A 22641-nucleotide genomic window follows, 5' to 3' on the forward strand; every position below is an offset into this window, starting at 1 on the left:
ATCACTACCACTGGTTATGATGAGTCTTCGGGCTACACTGAAGCAGGATCTCCACTGTACGCCTGCTGAGATGGTTGTTGGAGCACCACTACACCTTCCAGGCGTATTCTTCCACCCTTCCATTTCATCACCGTGTCCTGACCCCACCAACTACAGTCGAATCCCCCTACAACGAAATTTCTGCCACAACGAAGATTTTCCGATTACCCGTCAGCTGCCCATAAAAAGTAATAAAAAAAATTCTCTACATAACGAAGGCATTTTATTCGGTATTTCCATTCAACTAACTTTTTGAGAACGAAACTGGGACTGATTTGAAATTGGTACTGCCGAGTAGTCAAATTAGAAGGCCCTTCCAAAGCTGTGATGATCGTATGTCTGCTTGAACGAGGTTTTCGCAAATGAAATAAAATTCAAAGTACGGATTTAAGCGACTGCAATCCATAGCCACACGTGGTCATTACGCGCCTGTGCGAGACAGCACGGGATCACCACAATCACTGGAGTTTTCTCTGTGGTGTGTGTCCGGTTGAAATGGCTACGTCAACGAAGAAGCGTAAATTTCTCTCTTCGAGGAGAAGGCACAGATGATCGCAGTGACACAAAAGAAGAAAAAAAATTTCACAGTTTCACCCGAAAAGCGAAGCATCGATTGCAATAGCAAAATAGTAGACAAATATACGAACTAAAGATAGTAGTTTTATCGGCCGTATAAACTTGTAAACATTCGCTAATTAAATTACCGAGCAAGGTGTCACGCACGCACAGGTAAACATGAACACATTTCGCTCAATGACCGTGGAAACTCGGTGTCAACACGCTGAGTGAGAAGGGAATTGACCTCCGTGCAGTCTCTTGCTTCAATGCGAACTAAACGTCGAAAGCACAACGCACACAACTCTACCGGCACTAGTTGCAGTTTGCCCACATCGAAGATCGCTTTGAAGATGAGGCCCATGCGGGTGCTCACTTTGCGCACGCCGCAGATTGCTTTCAAGATAGCGCTCGAGCGGCTGCGGCGGCAGCGCCGCAGCCGCTGTTGTCAACAAGATGCTAACACCTCGTCGTCTGGAGAAAATGACAATCCGCTAGACACACTGACTCCGGCGACTGCTTTGAAAGTAATGGATCCTTTTCACCTCATCAGAAAAGTTATCAGAACCCACGACAATGACATTGAGATGGCTCTTTTAACAGACTGTGAGACTCATGTAACGCCTTTGCTTGCCAGTGAAGCGTAAGAAATCCAGGCTGACCAACTTCTGGAAATCAAACTTCCGGTAAGCGCAAGCTTGCCGACTTTGTCATAAAATGCAGTGAAACTGTGATAATTCAAACCGCTTCATTGCGACGGTGCATATGCCGCAAAATGAATGTTTCGTGATCGCCCGGGCACGCACGTTGGGTTAGGCGTCGGCCGCAATGTACGAAAAATGCTGTAACAGCGGCGCGAAATGTATTCTCTCGTGAAGTTGACACTTTATCGACTGCCTTCGGTATGTCTCAACCTTTGCCCCCACGCCATTGCAAAGATTTCCCGGATGATGGTTTCAGTTTCATCTGCTGCTTTGCCATACATACCAATTTCGTGTCAACGAAGTTCTGCCACAACAAAATTTTTCGCGTGTCCCGTGAATTTCATTGTAGCAGGACTCGACTGTACATCAACAGGCTGTGAGCTTCATTCCCAACACTTTGTGCTCCTGAACCACGCTGCCAGCACCATACGGCATCGCATATTCCCACAGAGCTGGCAACGTCCTCTTACGTTTTCGTCCGCTGAGACTAAGTATGGAAGCCCCTGCAACGACGGGGTCCATATCGCGTCATCCATTGTATCGACAAACATTTCACCGTGTATTTAGATGGCTGACAGGACACTGTCTCTATCGATTGCCTCAAACTTGCCTTGTTTGAGGACCCACTCCCTCAGTCACCGGACAAACCCATTAGTCCAGAGCCAGGTTGGTCCTCCCCCAGTCATCAAACAGACTTCAACTCCCAACGCCCCGACCCAAACTCCTCAAAGTATTGTTCTGGCTACTGGCACGGCTCCGTCACTAGGGGGGGGGGGGGGGGCCTCCTGTAGCAGCATCGACGTCAAAGAGGATGAGAACCGCGGCTGGCTAGGGACAGGCCATTGTCTAAAAAGTGAAGCGGGCGCATGGCTGATGTCACAAGCGGCCCGTGCGAGGCTCCGTGGAGATTCCTGCCACCGAGAGGAATGCACGTCAGCTAGAGCCTTCTGTTAAGTTACAATATACTCCTGTTTATTCTGGCTTGTCGTCATCACTGAATTTGCACGCCACAACTTCAATGAACTGGGGTACGTTGAAGCCATTTGCAATAGAGTTGCCTAGTTCATGATATGAAAGCTTAGTGCACAACATCTGTTTTCTTAGCTTACTTTCATGCTGCTGGATACAAAGTGCCACCTACCAATAGGTTCCCTGCCAGCATCAGGACCAAGCTCTGGTGTAGAATTGACTATGGAAGAAGCTTCGTCATCACTAATATGGTGCGGAGATTCAGTCTGGACAGTAGAGCTACTGAAAGAAAATTAGAAAAATAGTAAGGCAAACCTGATCACAAGTAGCAAGCCACATCCTGCCTGATTTACTTTGCATTATCTTTCATGTGCTTGTAACTGAAGCAGCTTTGACAATTGCTTATAAAGCTGCCTTAAGCTGTATATAAGAAGCCATAGTTCATTTAACCAGCATTGCAAAAGGAACAAAAATCCATTGCAAGCTGCATACTTACCAGTTCAATGGAGAAGTGTCGGAACGTTTAATCAGTGCCTTCCAGAAATCGTGAGTCTCCGCAATGATTTTCTCTGCAAACTCCTGCACAATTAGCAAATTTTGTATTAAGACATGCACTTGACTGTCATTTATGCAGCAAAATTACTATTCCACGGCAGCACCAGCTCAAATCACATGGTGTTTGACGAGCTGCAATCATTCTGCTTGCAACTTGTGTGCTGGAAATTGTGCCAATGTTCATTGAAAATTCGCAAGGTAGTATCATAATCGGACATGACCAGCATCATGACCAAGCTCTAAATTATAAGTTATGGCTCTCGGTGTGCAAAAGAAACACTACGTAAAGATAGCATTGGTAGTCCTTAGCACTAAACCCACATGAGCATCTAAGAGTCCATTAGTTGGAAAACTCTTGTCAAATGAAATCTTAAAAAAAAAATTTTAATGAAGTTAAATTTTGGGGTTTGAACGAGTCAGAACTACGATACGATTACAAGGCACGCCATAGTGGGGGACTCCAGAAATTTTGACCGCCTGGGGATCTTTAACGTGCCCCCAAAGCGTGGACGCGGCGGAGATTTCATCCCGCGTCCTCGTGCTTAGTAGCGCAACGCCATAGCCATTAAGCGACCACAGCGGGTCAAATGCAAAATGAGCTGCAACATTGAAAAAGGCAACACACATTTAATGGCTAGCATCATGTAAGTTTTTGTACAAGACACGGAACGGCAGCTGTAAATACGTTTTCAAAGCAAGCATTGCCAGCACAAAATGGAATACAGCTGATCTCAGTGTGACTAACCATACATAAATGAAATATATTATGTTAATTAACCAGCTACTTTTGTTCACCTTGCTTGGTCTTGGAACACTTCTTTCTTTCACATTAGTTTTACATTTAATGAAGGCTGCCTTTTCAGACTACACATGTACACACCAGCAGCTCTCATTATTTATTCACAAACTTTTTCACCAATAGTTAAAGAGGCAAAAGCAAAATGTCTCTTTTTCTATAGGACCCTAAGCCCAATGCTTTCTTGAGGCACTGCATCGTACTATATTTGTAGTACAAAGTACTTAAAAGACACCTTAGTGGTAGAAAGTGAACTTCAGTGAGGCACGACAAGCTGCGTTATCTTTTCTCACAAAATGAATGGCACTTTGTGCATGTGTAGGTGCTAGCATAAACTTGTGTCGCCATGTGCAGGTGCCAGCATAAACTTGTGTCGTGATGCGAGCCTCGCATCCCTCGCATCCCAATAAGTAAAGGCAAATTCACACTTTTTCTTAAAAACCAGACAATTAACTGTGGTAAGTGTTATACTAAATAAAGTCAATCCCAAAATGCGATCGTTCTGCAAAATTTGAGCAAGAACAGTGCAGTGGTGAGCACAAAACCTTTTTTCGAACACGCGCAGCAAAATATTCAGAACCCTGTAAGCCGAACAAAAAAGCGAGGACAGTGTTCACAAAATGAAAACCGCATTTACTGAATATGAACATGCCGAGCTCAGTCTACGTCATGGGTTCTCAAAGTGGGTTCCGCGGAACCTACGGGTTCCGCAGGCCCCTGCTCGGGGTTCCGCGAGCCACTGATAAATTTTCCCTGGTCCCGCTCTCGACAAGTGTCTAAAACGGCGAACACGAGGTGCGCTTGATCCAAAGAACCTCCATTACCCATGCCCGAGTGTCAAAAAGCACATCACAGTGCGTAACAGCAACGCGCGAACTGCGCAATAAATACGCAAGCAGCTTGTAGCCACCCAACCTCTGAGAACGGGCAATGCGCCTAAGCTTTCGCACTTGAATCTCGGAGGCCGTAACTTACCACCATGCGCCTTTCTCCTATTTGTAGATAGGGTAGGTGCCGATAGCGTGCGCACTGACCTATACGTTGGAGGAAAAATTAAAAAAAAAAAAAAAACGCGGAGCACCGCAAATGCGCGCCGCATGAGAGCAAGAACGGCGTAGCGTCCAACCGAAACGAAGCGGCGCAGTCCGCATCGCCGTGGTCCTCAGCGGCAATCGTACACGGCACGTGACTGACAGCAACGCCGAAGCACTTAGTGCCTAATTGTGCCTTTAAAGCCTTTATTCTTGCGTTTATCGCCGCGCGTAACACCGCGTTGACGGCTAGCCGCGTGCCTCCGTAAGTGCGTAGTCGCTATCTCTGATCGCGTCGATAACCACCGCAGTTTCGTCCGCAGCGGTTGCGGCAAATAGTAGTTTCGTTTTCACTTGATGCGCGCGTCGGCTGCGTGCCTTCACAACTGCGTAGTCGCCTCCCATGTCAGCGTCCGCAGTTTCGTCCGCACTTCTTGCAGCGAAAGGTAGTTTCGTTTTCACTCGATGCGTCTGTCAGCCGCCTGCCTTCTGAACCGTGAAGTGGCCGTCCATGATCGCGTCGATAGCGGCCGCGGTTTCGTCCACACTTCTTGCAGCGAACGGTAGTTTCGTTTTGACTTGGTGCGTGCGTCAGCCGCCTGCCTTCTGAACCGCAAGGTCGCCGTCCATGATCGTGTCGATATATAGCGGCCGCGGTTTCGTCGACAGCGGTTGCGGCAAGCAGTAGTTTCGCTTTTACTCAGTGCAAAGCTGTCGAAGATAAAAAGCACCGGCTACATCGCAATCGACGGACAATTTGTTGGCGAGCAGCTGAGTGGCGAAAAAATAATCGGGATGTGGGCCCGTTGGTGCAAAGCGCGTCTCAGATGAAAACGCGCCCCGCGAAGGATGTCGCGAGGCCTTCGCCGCTGCTAGCGCTAATCAGTCATGAGATGAAGAGAATTTCAGCTTCCGCACTGGTCTTGTGCTAAATAGAAACAAGATTTGACGATTCATTGAGTAAATAAAAGCGTGTTGACGTAGTGCAGCATTTGTTTGTTGTCTTGATACCCTCGATAATTCGGTGTTTGTTGTTTTGATACCCTCGATAATTCGGTTAAATCGGGGGGGGGGGGGGGGGGGGGGTTCCTTGGCACTTTATGGAGCGTAGCAGGGTTCCCTGGGATGAACGTACCTGAGAACCCCTGGTCTACGTAATCATCGCTGCTAGCCTTGTCGCTATCTTCCTTATTGCTGTCATCTTCAAACAGTGCACTATAATCAGTACCATAGAGCTGCTGTACTTTTTGAAGGAGTGCACAATCAAAGTTCCTCGGTAAATGCCATCCTCGCTGCAGCGCACGCAAAAAGCAACTCCCGTTGCCTCCTCCAATTACGGACGTTTCTCTCATCGACGCCAAAGTCCCGCTCGGCTTGAATGTTTGATGATGCCTCTGTGGCTAGCACAACTTTTAATTTGAAGGCGGCACTATAGTGGCATCACCAGTTTGGTGCCATTACGATAACTCCACGCTGCACGCCGATACGACACAGGTCAAAATGGTAACGTCGGCCGTGTACTTCAGTTGGCTACTGGTGCTAGCTAGCTATGCACATTTATCAATTTCAATTAAAAACTGGCACGTTTTTTAAAGTCCTCAAATCTAAGCCGACCCTGGAGTTTAGTATGTGACTATTTGAAAAAAAAGAAAACGTGATCGGTCTGCATTCGAATGGTATGTGCCGCTATACAGTGCTCTGACGTCAACTCAGGACACTGGTTATGTGTTGCTCTTAAGTGAACCTCTGATACTAACTTGGGTCCCTGGATCAATAAATGGATCCCACTCTTCAACTCCAAAAAATCATTTAACCCTTTTAGTGTCAGGTTTTTTTCAGCGGTGATGCACCCCCAGCGTTAGGTTTCTTTCTTAGACATTAGCAAACAAACACCGGCTTATTTTTGGTTGTGCAGAAATGAAAAAAAAAAAAAAAAATGACAGGGATAATGGCAAATACTCTCTTGGTGTCATCCTCACATGCCTATCTGACAAAAGGAATGTCAAAAGGAACATGGTGGGACAGAAACACGAAAATGTACCGGTACGTCAGTGATGCTGAAAGGGTTAAAAATTTCTCTTGTGCTAGGCAGAATCAAACCCAGGTGTTACGAATTTGGAAAATCTTATTTGAATATATATGTACCGTATTGATTCGAATCTAGGCCGATAGTTTTTAAAAAAATAATCATATACGAAACTCTAGGGTCGGCTTAGATTCGAGGATTTTTAAAAACGCGCCAGTTTTAACTGAAACTGATCAATATGGTGCATAGTTAGCGCCATCTAGAAAAGTCAGTATCGCAGCCGTTACTAGCTGCGCTAGTAGCCAACTGAAGTACACGAGGCGCCATTTTGACCTGTGTCGTATCGGTATGGTGTAGCATCGGCGCGGCGTGGCGTTATCGTAATGGCACCAAACAGGCGATGCCACTATAGTGCCGCTTTCTAACGAATACCGTATTTACTCGAATCTAACGCGCACTTTTACCACGACCCTAAATCTGCGTTACCACATAGCGGTCAGCATTTCAAAATGGCCGCATCGCACGCGCGTCGAGCCTAGCTACTCTCTAGCCTAGCTCCGTAGCTTCCTCCGTGTGCTGCAGTATACGTGCTTAGGCAATAGTCTGCCGTCTGTCTTCACATTCTCTGCATCTGCTCTATCATCACGAAGTACCGAGTTCACCATGATGCTGCATTTAAAAGGAAAGTGATCGTGTGTGCGGAGACGGACGGAAATCGGGTCGCATCACGGGCATTCGGAGAATCTGAAACTTGCGTGCGGGACTGGCGCAAACAGAAGGAGAGGATTTTCGCCAGCAAAGCAATGTGGAACCGTTTCCGTGGACCAAAGCAGCACGTAGTCTGCAACAATCCACTTCGGCGATATGATCGCCTTCGCCCTATCTTGAAAGCAATCTGCGACGGGGAAAGCCCACCGCGCATCGTGTTTTCGCCGCTTATAGGTAAGCGAGAGGCATGCTAGCACAAAGGTTAATTCGCTCGCCGGGCTTCGTCACTCCAGCATTTTGACAGCTTGTTCCCGCGGTAAACAAGCGAGATGTGTTCATGTTTGCTTGTGGGCGCGTGACATCGTGCTTGTTAATTTATTTAGTAAGTGAATATTTGCAAGTTTATACGGCCGATAAAACTGCTATCCTTACTTCGTATAGCGGTCTACTAATTTGCTATCGCAGCGAAACTGACTTTTTTTCTTCATGGCAACTTCAGTGCATCGGGAGGTAATCTGTTTTTCCAAATGACAGAAAGTTGTACTTCTGTTTGAAAGCATGAGGTGCGCGTTACTGTAAAGAACTTTTTTTTGTCGTCACGGAAAACGGGTGCACGTTACAATGGAGGGCGCGTTAGAATCGAGTAAATACGGTAGCTGTGCTAGCCGTAGAGGCATCGTTAAGCGTTCCAAGCCGGGCGGCACTTCAGTATCGATAAGAAAAACATCCGTCTTTGGAGGGGGCCAGGGAAATGCTTTTCGCGTGCGCCGCAGCGAGGATGGCATTTACCCAGGAACACTGATCGTGCGCTCCTTCAAAAAGTGCAGCATCTCTAATGCGCTTGATGGCACTGAATATAGTGCACTGTTTGAAGACAGCGATAAGCAAGATAGCAACAAGGCTAGGAGCGATGTTGACGTAGAATGAGCTAGGCATGTTCATATCTAATAACTGCTGTTTCATTTTGTGAATGCTGTCCTCGCTTTTTCGTTTGGCCTACATTCGAGGTAAGTTCTTTTTTCTGGCTTCGAACTTTTGGGGGGGTCCGCTTACAATCGGAGTCGGCCTAGATTCAAGTAAATACGGTATTCACACACGCAAGCTTCGTGGCAGTGCCGCTAGATGGCACAGCATGTCTAGAGGGAAACGCAAGAAAGGAGCCCAGCTGCATACATGCCTCATACATGACGTGCCTCTGCAGTGGCAATACAGTGTGTCGCTACATTGCGTCAACGTTAATTGCGCTCATGTCGGCATTCATTGTTAGATGGTGTCTGTCAGAACATTTTGGTTGAGGTTGCTCCTAAATTCTTAATTGTCCCAACCAGACAGGTAATTTTGTCGAAATGTTTAGCTTCCAAACTGCATAAGTATGCTGTGTCTGCTATGTAGCAGCATCCAAGGAATGAGTACACAGTACTTGTCTCACTGAGTGCAAGCCCATGTGAAATGTATAACAGACCAATGAATGTAAAACAGGCTACCCGAGAAAGTTCATGGAAAATATGCAGCACAAGAGCTCTGTGGCATTTCCTCATGTCCTGGCTGCGTTTGGGCACTCGGGGAAACAGCTTTCAGTGCAACCATCTTTTATACTACCACTGCGAAAACAAAGGCAATATCTATGCTTTGCTTCAGTTAGGACTCTCTTCCCGCTTTGAATTGACACTTTGTGTGTGATGCCCTGCCATCTGGAGTTATTGCTAAAATTTTAACACGTTAGCCAAGAAAGTCAGTTGACACAGCAAGAACATATTAGAAAACTCAACTGCACAACCTCCTAGCTGAAATTACAATTATATAACAGGTGCCTACTGCATATACAGTAGAACCCCGCTAATACGTTTTTCACAGGACCGTAAAAAAAAACGTAAAATCCGGGAAACGCAAGAGCCGGGAAACAGGAAAAATTGAGAAATGGGAGTAGTGTTGAACTGCACACAATATTATTTTAATTCTTACGTGTGAAAAAATGTCGTAGTTTCGCCCGACAGCCAAAGTATCGATTGCGATAAGCTATACAAAGTAAGAATAGTAGTTTTATCGTCCGTATAAACTTGTAAACATTTGCTTATTAATTATATTAACAAGGACGGTGTCAGCGCCCACAGGCAAACATGAACACATCACACTCGATGACCGCGAACACGCGCTGTCAAACGCTAGCGTGAGGATTTTTAAGCACCGCTGCAGAAGCGAGCGAAGTGACCTTCGTGCTGTTGTCTATCGCTTCAACGCAAACCGAGCACCGAGAACACACAGCACGCACAAAGCTATGAGCTGCCGACGCACCTACACTGCGTAGACTCTGCCCCCAAACGCAGATCGCTTTCAAGATACAGGCCGCGCGACCGCGCGCCACCGCGCAGTAGGCAGTTGATGCCACAGCACAACGCTGACCGCTATCCCTCCCCCCTCGCTCCCTCGCCGGTGCCTCGAGCGCAACGGAAGAAGGCGCGCTTCCTCCCCTGCTTTTCTTTCACGCGCGAGATTTAGACGCAGTCGTCGGCTCCCCTCACACGCTTTCACTGGCACATAAAGCACACGGTACGCGGATCTCAAGGGCCATACTTTTGCTGGCGGAAACCGAAAATACGTCTTAAGTGTCGCCCCCGGCACTATGGGCGGCCAATGCCATCGTCAAGCAACCAAGCCAAGCGACATGAAAAGTCAAAATGGCGCTCGGGCCGGCGCGGGGTGGCAGTTCGCAACGTATGATGCGGGAACGGTCCCACAGTTGCGACCTAACAGTGAGGTTACCAATGCACTGGGCTCTATGGGAGCTGTGCCAGGACAGGCCGAAAACGATGTAACAGCCGGGAAAACGCAGCACCCGGGAACGTAACAGCGGGGTTCTACTGCATATCAAAATAATGCATATTGAAAAATTTACACCCCATACACAGCTACTTGGGAAATGTGTTGCTTGTGTAGTACAGTCAAATCTCGATAATTCGAACTCAAAGGAGCCCGAAAATTTGTTCGAATTAAAAGAAGTTTGAATTAAAGGAAGGACTTATTTTTGAAGTATTACAGCACCATAGCACGATGTACGAACGGTGCGAGTCGTGAAATATTATGGCGCGCAAGCACATAGCGAGTGAGGGCCAGAAACTGCCCACGTCGGCCAACACTCGCTTCCCGATAACGGCAGAAAACGAAACTTAGGGAGTGGGCGGCGCTGGCACGGCGATGGGCGCGCGCGGGGACCGTCGAAGGTGAGGGAGGAGGGCGGCAGGGAAGCATATTTGGCCTTGGCAACCCCGTCTCTTCGGTGGATCCCCTCGCGCTCCCTCTCAACTCCCTCGTAGCTCCCTCACCTCCGACTGTCTCCATGCGCGCCTGCCGCCGTGCCGGCGCCGCGGCTCCCGCCGGCCCAGCGCCAGCTCAGCCCGCTCCCTGAAGTTTTGTTTTCTGCCGTTGAAGCGAGGCGTTGGCCGGCGTGGGCAGTTTCGTTGGTCGGACTAGGCCTCCGCCGTTGCTTCCCTCTGCGCCGCAGCGTTGGCTGAGTCGTCGGCACATACACGCGTGTTCCGGCGCGACGCAGAAATGGCGACCTTGCCATTTGAGAGAGTGAAATTTTCGCCGCGGATCTTTCTCTCTCTCTCTCTTTTCTCCGCACGGCGTTGAGGGGTCTCGCCAAAGCTTTTCGGAGCAATGCCGGTCAGAGGCGCCGTCACGTGACGTGGCGCGCTGTTGGAAGCATTGTCGGTGCACGGTATGTTTGAATTAACTATCGCAAATGCTTTCGCGTTCAAATTACCGGCCGTTTTCGCCCATTGGAATACACAACTTTGACGGGACCACAGCGTCAGTTCGAATTCAGTGTGCTCGAATTAACGAGATTCGACTATAGTACTGCTATTACTTGACTTCATGCTCATAGCCAGGATCTGCTAGAAGTGGCTGCCAAGAGTAAGATGAGAGGAACATCATAAACGTAACAAAGCATGCTGTGTAGTGTGTTGTCAACACTGACTGGCCTGTCATGTTGGCATTTTAAGGGACACTGGAACACTATTTGAACATCACAAGAAAGCATTCCCATTCTGTAGACAATGCTGCCATGAACATGCGGGCCAATTATTACACTGCATGCAACAGGCAACCTACAATCTCATATAATCAGATTGTTTGCTCTTTCCTGTCGCTTTCCAAACCATAGCTTCCTTTCAATCTTATGCATTGTAAATGATAAAGCACAATGGACTATATATTCCAGCCTTTGGGCAATTGGTTGTGACCATGATTTACTTGCGAGCAACTCGCACACGTGTGTGCACCTTTCCATATCTTCTAGGAAAATGGAAAGGAGTGGAAGTTAGCGTGTCCCAACCCGTCCCTGTCCCTGCTCCTTTGCTGCTCTCGGGCAGCTTTGTCAGACTCCAAACTCGAAAAGTTACCATAAGCACACTATAGAAAGAAGAGAGGAGCAGTAGGCTGGGCACTGCCCAAGATGAGTTGAGGGGAATGGAGAAAGTAAACACTGTGCTCTTTATATACCTTCATTCATATTAGATTCTTTTTGAAAAATTTCTTTGGGAATATATTCATTGAAAGGCACCACACTTATTCCAGAGTGTTCCTCAGGTTTCAAGAAAAATGTTTCAGTTCCCATTTAAATGTTTCCCTACCGCACCAATTGGGCATTGTTAGCTCGCTAACGATGGCTTGAAACACTGTTTTCGAGACCTTCCCGCACTGCTCACGGACACACTGCGTCATCTGACGTATAGTAGAACTAAAATTTCATTCTTATGGAGTTTATCTTTTTCCCGCTTAGTGGCAATCTTTTCGCCACCAAGTAATCCTGTTCATTTGGTGGTGAACAGGCTCCAAAGACGCACGCACCCTAATCGGAGTTGACAGCTGGCTGCCTCCAGAACCAGTGTGTGCACTTTGAAATATTGTAGATCTTGTGATTACGCTACATCTGCAGCTGACTTTATCGGCGGCTCAAGCAGCAGCAAGCCGGACGATGCTACCTTTTTATTTGACTGATTCTGAGAGCGACAATGAGAGAAATCAATCCGGAACTTGAGAATGCACCTCCATCAACTGAAGCCATTCAGCACTAGCCAGCTAACATGGAGACATACCGGAACTGCAAGAAATGCTATGACAGCAAAACGCAGCAGAAAACAAGAGTTTACTGCAAGACTTGAGACGTTCCCCTATGTTTCACATCGAGGAACTGCTTTGCTGCATGACACACCCAACACTGACTTCCGGTAAAATTTTTGTAGGACAAGTAGTTTTCTAGAAAAATTTTTTATTTCTTTGCAGGTACTAGTTGCTATTAAATAGAAAAACATCTTGTATACTTAAACAAAAATTTTAGCTTTCTTTTATTTATTTTATTCAATTTTATTCTAAAATTGTTGTTTTGGCAATTTATATTTTTATTATGGCATAAGTCTTGTGAATAAATGTTGCATGCCTGATAAGTAGACTTATTTTGCTTTGCTTTCATGTATTGCATAAAATATTGAGCGCAACAGTTTCTTCTTCTTCTTCAAAAAAAAAAAAAAGATATATAGATATCAGTAAGCGTAACCTACAAGAAACGCCCATATTCCCCACAGTAATGACGAAGTTAAACATGTGAAATAGTTTTAACAAATGCTTCTACCATCGGTGTTTTTTAAGAAATTGTGCACGGAAAGAATAAAAACACAGACATGCTACAGCACTGTTTGCTGCACACGAGACATGAATCTGGATGGCAGAAAACTAAAAAAACTGTAGGTGTTTGGTTGCAGAAGGAACTGCTGCCACATCCACTGCGATTTCCATTACAGTTCAAGTTTGGAAGAATTAAAAATATAAGAGAGCTCACTAAGTGGCCAAACCAAACAAACTAGCAGTAATTAAAAACAGATTGGACAAAGAAATCGTAGAGCTTATGTAAAGTGTGAATTTTGGCTATAGTCTTCTGCGTGAACCTCGCAGTGCTCTAGCCAGTACCCATGCTTCTCCTTAATTAGGAATGCAGATAGTGTGCAGTGGCAGCCACGCCTAAAGATTTATCAGGTATGTTGAACCTCTCAATGGCCATCCAATCTAGCCAACTGCAGTGCCACAAGTCCTTACCTAAGAAGTTTCAAGATTGCGAAGGGCTGCCAACACGGCAGCCACTCCAGCATAGATGCATTACACAAGTGACAGGAGCCACAAGTGATAGCATCCAAGTTAAATGAGAAAACTGTACACATAAGCAGCAGTGTGCAACGTTCGGCTAGATGGTGTTGCATCTTCTGAAGTGAGAGGCAGCGCAGCAAGATGAAAAGCGGAAGAAGAGCGCTTGTATTCTTTTCTTGCTATCTGTCCAGATCTCGCTACACTGTCTCGCACTTCAGAACGTACACATAAGAGCTAGGGCTATTGCACAACAAGCTCTATTGTTAACTATCAACAATACTAACACCCTAATGTGTCAGGCATGGGCGTTCAAAATGGGAGCACAATAAACAAGCACTGTACCTTGTTCTTAGCTTCGCCATTAAATGCAAACTGGTTCTCTGGCTTGCCATCGGGAATCTTATAGATGCGAAACCATTCAGTAGTTGCCTGTAATTGAAACACGTAAAGGTTATTATGTGCACACAATGCATACATATATGGCGCATTAACACATATGTGACTGAGCAGAAAAAGGAAGGAATAGCTGTGTACACTTTCCATGAGATGCAAGAAAAATCCAACAGTACGGGTATGGTCACTGAAGCTCCTGATAATGCATAATATAGTGAGCACCCACATGCGGTTAAGAAACACTTGAGTATCTTCTTCTTTCTGGGGTTTTACATACCAAAACCGGTTCTGATTATGAGGCACGCCATAGTGAAGGGCTCCGGATTAATTCTGACCACCTGGGGTTCTTTAGCGTGCACTACAACGCAGGCACACGGGCGTTTTTGCATTTCGTTTGCACACCAGGAATTGGACAACGTTGGCTTGACCAACGTCTGCTCCATTAATTGGCCTGACTACGCTTCGTCCACCTCTGCCATGCGCCCCCGAAACATAAATGCCCCTCCACGGTATCGCAACCCGGCTGAATGGTGCACTCCAGACGACAGGCCAATATGCTTCACTTGTGGCCTGCCGTCAAGTCACTGCCGCTCTTCGTGGAATTCGACCCCTTGGCGCTATCTCCCATCCAACCGTCCGCCTCATGCTGCTTCTCACTTCCCACCGCCCTCGCAACTGCAACTCCTGGCAACCCTTTTCGGCCCAACCGCTTGCCCCCATCGCGTCGGTCACCGTCCCCCAGCTCCTTCCGGCACACGCTTTCAGAAAACTAACGGGTGCAGCACCTAGAGGTGATGCTGCTATACCGACCCGACGCCAAAATCCTCTTTTGACCCTGCCCACACATCGGAACCTCATCAAACTGAACGTGGATGGTGTACCTGTTATGGCTCTGATTGACACTGGCGCGCATGTATCAGTGATGAATGCTCAGTTTCGCCATCGTCTCAAGAAAGTCCTCACTCCTGCCCCGTGGCCTGTGCTCCGAACCGCCGACGGGGAAACACCGGCCGTGATTGGCATGTGTCCAGCTTGTGCGAGTGTCGCCGGTCATCATACTTCTGTTTTATTCTATGTACTAGAACACTGCCCTTACAACCTAATCCTGGGACTTGCCTTTCTCTCAGCCCATTCCGCCTTCATAGACTGTTCTGCTGGTGTTGTGCAACTCACTCTACCTGTTGCTATTGATACCCCCGATAGTGCTCCGATCTGGCTATGTTCCACAGAGCATATTCGCCTCCCTCACATTGCCGGTACCTACATAGGTGTTTCACCCCTTCCGCCCATTCCAGACGGTGACTACATCGTATCCTTTAATCCGGATGTCCTGCTCTCACATAACATCGCATTTCCTCACACCGTCATTACCATCACAGACAACACGTCCTGTCTTCCGCTAGTGAATTTTGGACTTTGTGCACAAGTTCTCCCGTGTGGCATATCACTTGTGCAAATCACGCCAGCCTGAGACTACCACATTTCGGGTTTAATTGTTGACGACTCCTCGTGTGCAACTCTTGCTGTACCTCCTGTCCTTTAGACTTGAATGCCTTAATGACAATGATTGCGCTCGACCTTCCGCCCCAGTGTGCCAATGAACTACGTTGCCTCCTTGCCTCGTACTGGGACTTATTCAACCTTGGAGACCGTCCTCTCAGACAAACGTCTGTTGTCAAACATCGCATCAACACCGTGGATGCGAGCCCAATCCATCGGCGACCCTACCGCGTCTCTCCTACTGTGCGAGACATCATCCAACACGAAGTTGATAAGATACTTTCTCGTAACATCATTGAACCTTCTTGCAGCCCATGGGCATCCCCTGTTGTACTAGTTAAGAAAAAAGACAACAGTTGGCGATTTTGCGTAGATTACCGGCACCTAAACAAGGTAACTAAGAAGAACGTCTATCCGCTACCACGCAATGACGATGCCCTGGATTGCCTCTATGGAGTACAATATTTTTCGTCCATAGACCTACGCTCCATACTGGCAAATTGCTGTCGATGACATGGACCGTGACAAGATGGCTTTTATTACTTCCGACAGCCTTTATCAGTTCAAAGTGATGCCTTTCGGGTTGTGTAATGCCCCAGCCACATTTGAATGAATGATGGACGCACTCCTACATGGTTTCAAGTGGTCCATCTGCCTCTGTTATTTGGACGATGTGATAGTTTTTTCTCCGGCTTTTGCCAGGCACCTCGAACGCCTATCGATGGTCCTATCTGTTTTTCGTCAGGTGATGTATGATACTGTACATCAGCATCATAGTGTGTTTAAACACATCTGCAGAAAATTTCTCAGAATGGCTTAAAGAAGTAATCCATAGTACAGTATAGACCACTTATAACGTAACCGCATATAGCGCAGGACCGGATATAGTGCAGTCTTTTCAGACTCCTGTTAATTTTCCCATAGCACTCCATGTATACACGTATCGCTTATAGTGCAGTTGCGGGAAACGAAATACTGGTTACAGTGCGGCTGCCTGGGGGTACGGAAGTCAGCGGAGACGGCGAACGCTCCCTTCAAACGGGCGCCCCAAGGAGTGCTCGAGGAAGAAAGAGAGACGAAGTGGAGGAGAAGGGCACGTGGTGCGAACGAAGAGCCAGTGAGGCTGAAACCAGAATCTTGAGTGCGAGTCGCGAAATATCACGGCGCGCATAGTGAGCTAGGGCCACGAAACTTCCAACGCCCGCCAATGCTCGCTTCACGATAACGGCAGTAAACGAAACTTCAGGCAGCAGGCGGCGCCGGCACGGCACGGCGAAGGGCGCACGTGGAGATCGTGGAATGTGAGGGAGGAGGGCGTCAGGGAAGCGGATTTCGCCTCGGTAACTCAACTGCTTCAGTGGCTCCCCTCACCCTCCCTCGTAGCTCCCTCACTTTCGACTGTTACCGTGCGCACCCGCCGCCGCTCCAGCCGGCCCGTCGCCAGCTCCCCGAAGTTTAGTTTTCTGCCGTTATCGGGAAGCGGGCGTTTGCCGGCGTGGGCAGATTTGTTGGCCGGCCTGGGACAGCGCCGCTGCTTTCCTCTGCGCCGGCCGTAGCCGCAGCGTGCAAAGTCAACACTTGACTAGAAAAGGAAGCATAAAGGAGAAAGAAGGGTTCACTGCCATTTTCTAAGCGCGGCTGAGCCGTCGGCACGTATACACTCATGTTCCGGCGCAACACAGAATCGGCGACCTTGCCATTTGAGAGAGGGTGAAATTCCCGCCGCATTCTTTTTTTTCTTTATTTTTGTTTTGTTCGCGCGCGACATTGAGGGGTCTCTTCTAAGCTTTTACTCTTGGCGGTGCCGGAGCAATGCCGGTCGGAGGCGTCGCCACGTGATTTGGTTCAAATTAATGAGATTCGACTGTACATTGAATGCAAACGTTCTAGCCGCATTCCTCGACTGTCGCATACGCGTGGCGGCTCGGTGCACATGTTTTGCATACGTACGGGCCTTGAAAATTGGTGCTTTGGTTATAGTGCACTACCGCTTATATTGTGGATATTCGCGACTCCGGCGACTTACGTTATAAGCGGTCTACACTGTAGTTTGTTTTTTAGTGACTACAGATTTTATTGCCTTCCTTCCGAACTTCTGGAGGTAAAGCACTTCACTGTGCAAGCCTTCCTGTTGCTCACAATACCGTTCAGCTCCGCGCAACCTAGTAAGTGCAGGAGCGGAGAAGGGGGGGCGGGGGGATGCGAACTGCAGATGGAGCGATAATGGCGAGGTGTAATGTCCCGACGTGGCAAAGATTCACAGCAAGATAACCGGGCCGGTCACACATTTGCCCGCGTCCGCTCGCCTCTGTTCGGCTCCCGATGATTCGAACAGAGCTGTCTCATAGAAACATGGCGATGGCTCCAGAGTCCGACTACCAGCATACAAAGCGACCAGTGCCGTGGACGCTGCGACGGAAATCCAACTCAATGGTACTCTGTTGCAGAGTCGGTGTGGGAGCATGACAGAGATTATGAAAGCATAATGACAAAATGTTAAGTGCAATTTGAAGCCGCAACCATGCGAGGAATGACATCCGGCTGCGAAACGGAACAGAATCGAGCCAAGGGAATGAAAATTGCAGTGTGTAACGGTTGGTACGACGTTGGCTGGGTTGTGTGAGCATATCTAGGTTGTGTCTCTTGTAAAAGTGAAAAATTTACTCTCAGGGCCTAAAAAAGATGTCCTTAGTAACCGAGTGTCTCTTACTAACCGAGTGTCTTTTGTATGCAATGTTGTTAACATGGCAAACATAGGAAAACCAACCAAACCATTTTCAAATGTCTCTCACTAGGAGCCCTAGTCAGCACCTCGCCACACTGTGCAAGGAATTTCCATTTGTGCACAAGTGATAGTCCAGGGACCGACACTGATAAGCTCACACCTAAAGCCAATTGCAGACACGTGCGTAATCTCTAACTGTATTGCCTGACAAGACAGACAATGTAATAGGGTGGCTTGCTGCAGTCATAAAACTTCTTGTGCACATAGCAATTAAACAGTGGTAGAACAAGGAATGTTGCTGCAGCCAACGTTTTGACAAGAAAAAAAAAAGTCTCCATCTTCCTGCGAACTGCTATCTTGCGCACATAGTAGCTCTAAGGCTATTTTCGAAGAAATTTTCAAGATCCTGCAACTGCAGATAATCAAAACTTGCTATGTTCAGTGTTTTATTCAATCAAAATTGCTTCATTAGAGCCAGCAGTGAAAAGTCACACTGAAAAGCTAAGAGATCACTCTCCTATAAGAAATCTAGTTTGTCCTGCTGTTTACAACAGCAATATTCAGGATACAGTACAGTTAAACCTGAATATAACGAAATTGACAAATTCCCGAAAAACTTCGTTATAAAGAGGATTTCGTAATATGCAGGTTCGGCACGAAAATTCGAAAAAGAAACGCTTACTGTATTTACTCGATTCTAACGCGCCCTCAATTGTAATGCGCACCCGTTTTCCGTTTTCGTCGAAGCACTCATCCTTAGAATGTCACACCAGGTACCGGATGCGTGGACGCGTGTCGTTTCGCACAAGCGCGAGGCACCGGAAACGAAGAGCGAGCGTCACGATGGCGTCGTAGCGTCGTATAGTGTTGCAGTAGAAACCCCTGTTACGTTCCCGGGGGCTGCGTTTTCCCGGCTGTTACGTCGTTTTCGGCCGGTCCCGGCACAGCTCCCATAGAACCCAATGCATTGATAACCCCGCTGTTGCGTCGCAACTGTGGGACCGTTCCCGCATCACACGTTGCGAACTGCCACCCCGCGCCAGCCCGAGCAGCCATTTTGAATTTTCACGTCGCTTGGCTTGGTGGCATAACGATAGCATTGGCCGCCCAAAGTGCCGGGTGCGACAACTATGACGTATTTTCGGTTTCCGCCAGAAAAAGTATGGCTCTTGAGATCTGTATTTGCTATAAAGATGGTGTCTATGACGCGTTGTGGCCCTAAAATTGGTTTTGGCTCATATATATTCCGTATAAAGTCCAAGGGCGATAACGCAGTCGCCGAGCGCCGTATGTTGTATGTGCAAGTGAAAACGTGCGAGGGTAGCCGACGACCGCGTCTAAATCTCGCATGCGCAAGAAAAGCAGGGAGGAATTCTTCCGTTGCGCTCGAGGCACCGGCGAGGGAGCGAGGGGGGGAGGGATAGTGGGGCGGCGTTGTCTGTACTCTGGCATCAACTGCGTACTGCGCGGCGGCGCGCGGGCCGTATCTTGAAAGCGATCTGTGTTGGGGCAGAGTCTAGCAGTGTAGGTGCGTCGGCGGCTCGTAGCTTTGTGCGTGCTGTGTGTTCTCGGCACTCAGTTTGCGTTGAAGCGATAGACAACAGCACGAAAGTCACTTCGCTCGCTTCTCTAGTGGCGCTTCCACACACCGCCAGTGTCTGACAGCGCGTGTCCGCGCTCATCGAGTGTGATGTGTCACAGCGTGTACCAGCGCGTCGGCAACATCAACTGGAAAAGGAGAGAGTGCCGGCTTGGCGGGCCAGGCCAGCTGCAGCAAGCGGCAGGATCAGGTTTGAATGAAGGGAGGGGGAAAAGTCACACTCGCAGCGGCAAAATCGCCGGGTTGAGGGATGCAGGCCCGCCTCGCACACGTGCGCTCGCTTCGCATTCCGTTGCGGCGGAGAAGGTGCTTCCTGTTGCTGCTCGCGCAAAAATGACAGAATTTTGGGCGAAATCTCTAGGTTGTCGGAGGGGAAAATTCGTTATATCGAGGGGGTCTCCCGCTGCCACTTCGTTACGTAGAGGTCTCAAATACATGTGCTTCTATGGAGTAACGGCGGAGAATATAAAAACTTCGTTATATCCAGGAATTCGTTATATGGAGGTTCGTTATAAGCAGGCTTAACTGTATTATGCGCTCATTTTGTCCCTAAAATCAAACAAACCACAGTGCAGCATCTCAAGTTTCAGTCAATATTACATTGTCCACATGAAGCACGTGGCAGTGTCATGACATCCAATTAATTGGTGTACGAAGAAAAAAAAAAAAAAAAAAAAGGAGGTCTTGCTATATTTAGCCACCTGGAAAAAAGAAGTTGCAGAACCAGTCCTCTCAAAGCAGCCTGCTGATCAGCAGCTTCATGGAACTTGGACAGTATGGATTTCCTACTGGGTTTGGACGTAGCAAACAAAAAAGTGTGGCATGGAGATGACACAGCGACGTTTATGTTTGCTAAGTACTACACGGAAATTCAAATGAAAGCCCCGCACCCTTGTTGAAGAAGCCACGCTCGTCAGCAGACACTACATCATAGCTGTTAACTTTGCATCATTTAACATAGAAATAGCCAGCACCAATGCGAACAAGGGGTTTCCTGCGAAAGCAGCGCATGTAATACTGCAGCCAGAAATGTATCACACAGCAAAAGACGAACAGAAAGAGAAAAAAATAAAAACTGGGAGATGGGGGTCGTTCATCATGTGGGTGCTCAGCTCTGATAAGGGAAAAAGCTTCTGCTGTGGGAATGGTAATTTACCTCCAAGCACAATCGCCTCACATTTTATTTGCTTCTACCTCTGGTGTCACATAAACTCTTTCTAAAAATGATTGTGGTCGAACGCACCCTGGACAGCACTTTACAACATGCAGTGTCACCGAAAGACAGAGAGGCTAACCAGACGTGCATCTGGTTAACATCTCAGCCTTTTCTTGCTTCTTTCTTTCTCTGATGAAGCCTAATGTATACTTTTTTGTAATTTAAGTTCAAGGTTTAAAGCAAACAGATGGCACAAGCTATGTAGTCACAACTCTTCTGCAGTGTCACAGACATCACAAGGTTTTGGGATTGTGCTCTATCGGTCCAGCACAAAAGTTACAATGGGCAACTGATGTAATCTACTTGCCTTGAGAAGGCCAGGCATATGCTTTTCAATATCTCCAACATCTGCAAAGCAAACAACAAAATATGTGCCTCAGTTATACGCAAGAACTAATGCGCAGTATTTTTCCTGGCAGCATAATAATGTTAAATTGACAGCTAGGGTGCAACATATGAAGCAGCACAGTGAACACAGATGCACACCTGATGACCACTTATCAGTGAAAGTAACCACCATTGGTACAGTTGCACCTCAATATAATGAATTATCAGCTGCAATGCAGTACAGTCAACGTCCACTCTTTTGGACTCCCTAAGGGCCGTGAAAACCTCAGAAAAAAATTAATGCATGCCTTCTACTGCCCCCAAGGGCTTAAATCGCCACAGGTATGTGCAAAACAACTCTGAAGGTCTGCCAGTACACTTGTGAGGTGAATAGGTGCTTGTACTGTGACAGGAGACGGCAAATACACAAGTGTCCCACTCTTTGCATGCTTCAGTGCACAACATCGCTGTGTTGCATCGACGCTGCCTTTCGGGAACCGGCATTACGCAACGTTTGACGCTTGCTGTGCTTTCCATGCTGCGAAGCCATTGGCAAGGATGACAAAGGCGGAGTCGGCACCATCGCTGACAGCGGTGAATCCTTTCAATGAAAAACATGGCACCAAACTGCAGGAAGCTCGGTAGCAAACGTCAAAGCAGCTAGGCCTAGCATTGCCTACGGCTGCCAGTGCATTGGCGTGCAAAAGAACTGGTTCAAAGCTGTGAGGTATTCAAAATGGTGGAGGTGGTGGCTTCGATTAATAACGTTTCGGACGGTGAGGGGTTTTAGTGTCCGAAATTTCAGATGTTCTATTACGTTGGCTTTATGGGATACGTGGCGGTACCACGCAGTCGTTGACTGTAAATGTCAGTCAATTATCGGTCGTTGACTGTAAGATATGATGCATCCGTTACATAGAAGGGAATAGTATTTTTTGCTAGCAGTGCAAAAATGTATTCTTGTACTAAAATGTCAAAGCCTCAGCAAGAGCGCCTTGCAATCAATGGTAGTTTCCTCCATGTTGCAATGATCTAATGTGCAAAAAGCATGCATTCTGGATGTGCAAGCGTGTGCCTTAGCCAGTGGATTGGCTCGTCTAGCCTAAAGATAGCCAGCTTCTGCTAATCCCACATTATCACACAGACCACACCATGCTACATAGTTATATGTTTACGAATATGAAAAATGCACCTTCACAATTTAGCGTTGTTTGTGTGCTGCTGTGTATCAGCACTGCAAGCCACTGACAGGCCAGCAAACACAAGCGGATTGGATATTTTACTGGATGAGCGTAGGCGCAACGTGAACGGCCTGCATGATGCAGCCACCTGGTGGCACAGAGCTCAACCAGACAA

At 47.6% G+C, this 22641-nt stretch overlaps 1 protein-coding gene across 3 annotated transcripts in view; it reads right to left on the reverse strand.

Annotated features, from left to right (window-relative positions):
• The window catches only part of LOC119436778 (uncharacterized), a 62421-nt gene that overhangs the window by 11251 nt on the left and 28529 nt on the right, over positions 1-22641 (reverse strand). For 2 of the 3 annotated variants that reach the window (XM_037703768.2, XM_037703767.2), the window contains exons 7-10: positions 21266-21306; positions 13867-13953; positions 2764-2846; positions 2440-2546 (exon numbers count right to left, since the gene is read on the reverse strand). In XM_037703768.2, coding sequence (XP_037559696.1) covers positions 2440-2546; positions 2764-2846; positions 13867-13953; positions 21266-21306 — 318 coding nt within the window. Of the gene's footprint in view, positions 1-2439; positions 2550-2763; positions 2847-13866; positions 13954-21265; positions 21307-22641 lie in introns of all 3 variants that reach the window. The other variant, XM_037703769.2, reaches the window with a different exon arrangement.

Source organism: Dermacentor silvarum, chromosome 1, assembly GCF_013339745.2.
Source record: "Dermacentor silvarum isolate Dsil-2018 chromosome 1, BIME_Dsil_1.4, whole genome shotgun sequence".
NCBI lineage: Eukaryota > Metazoa > Arthropoda > Arachnida > Ixodida > Ixodidae > Dermacentor > Dermacentor silvarum.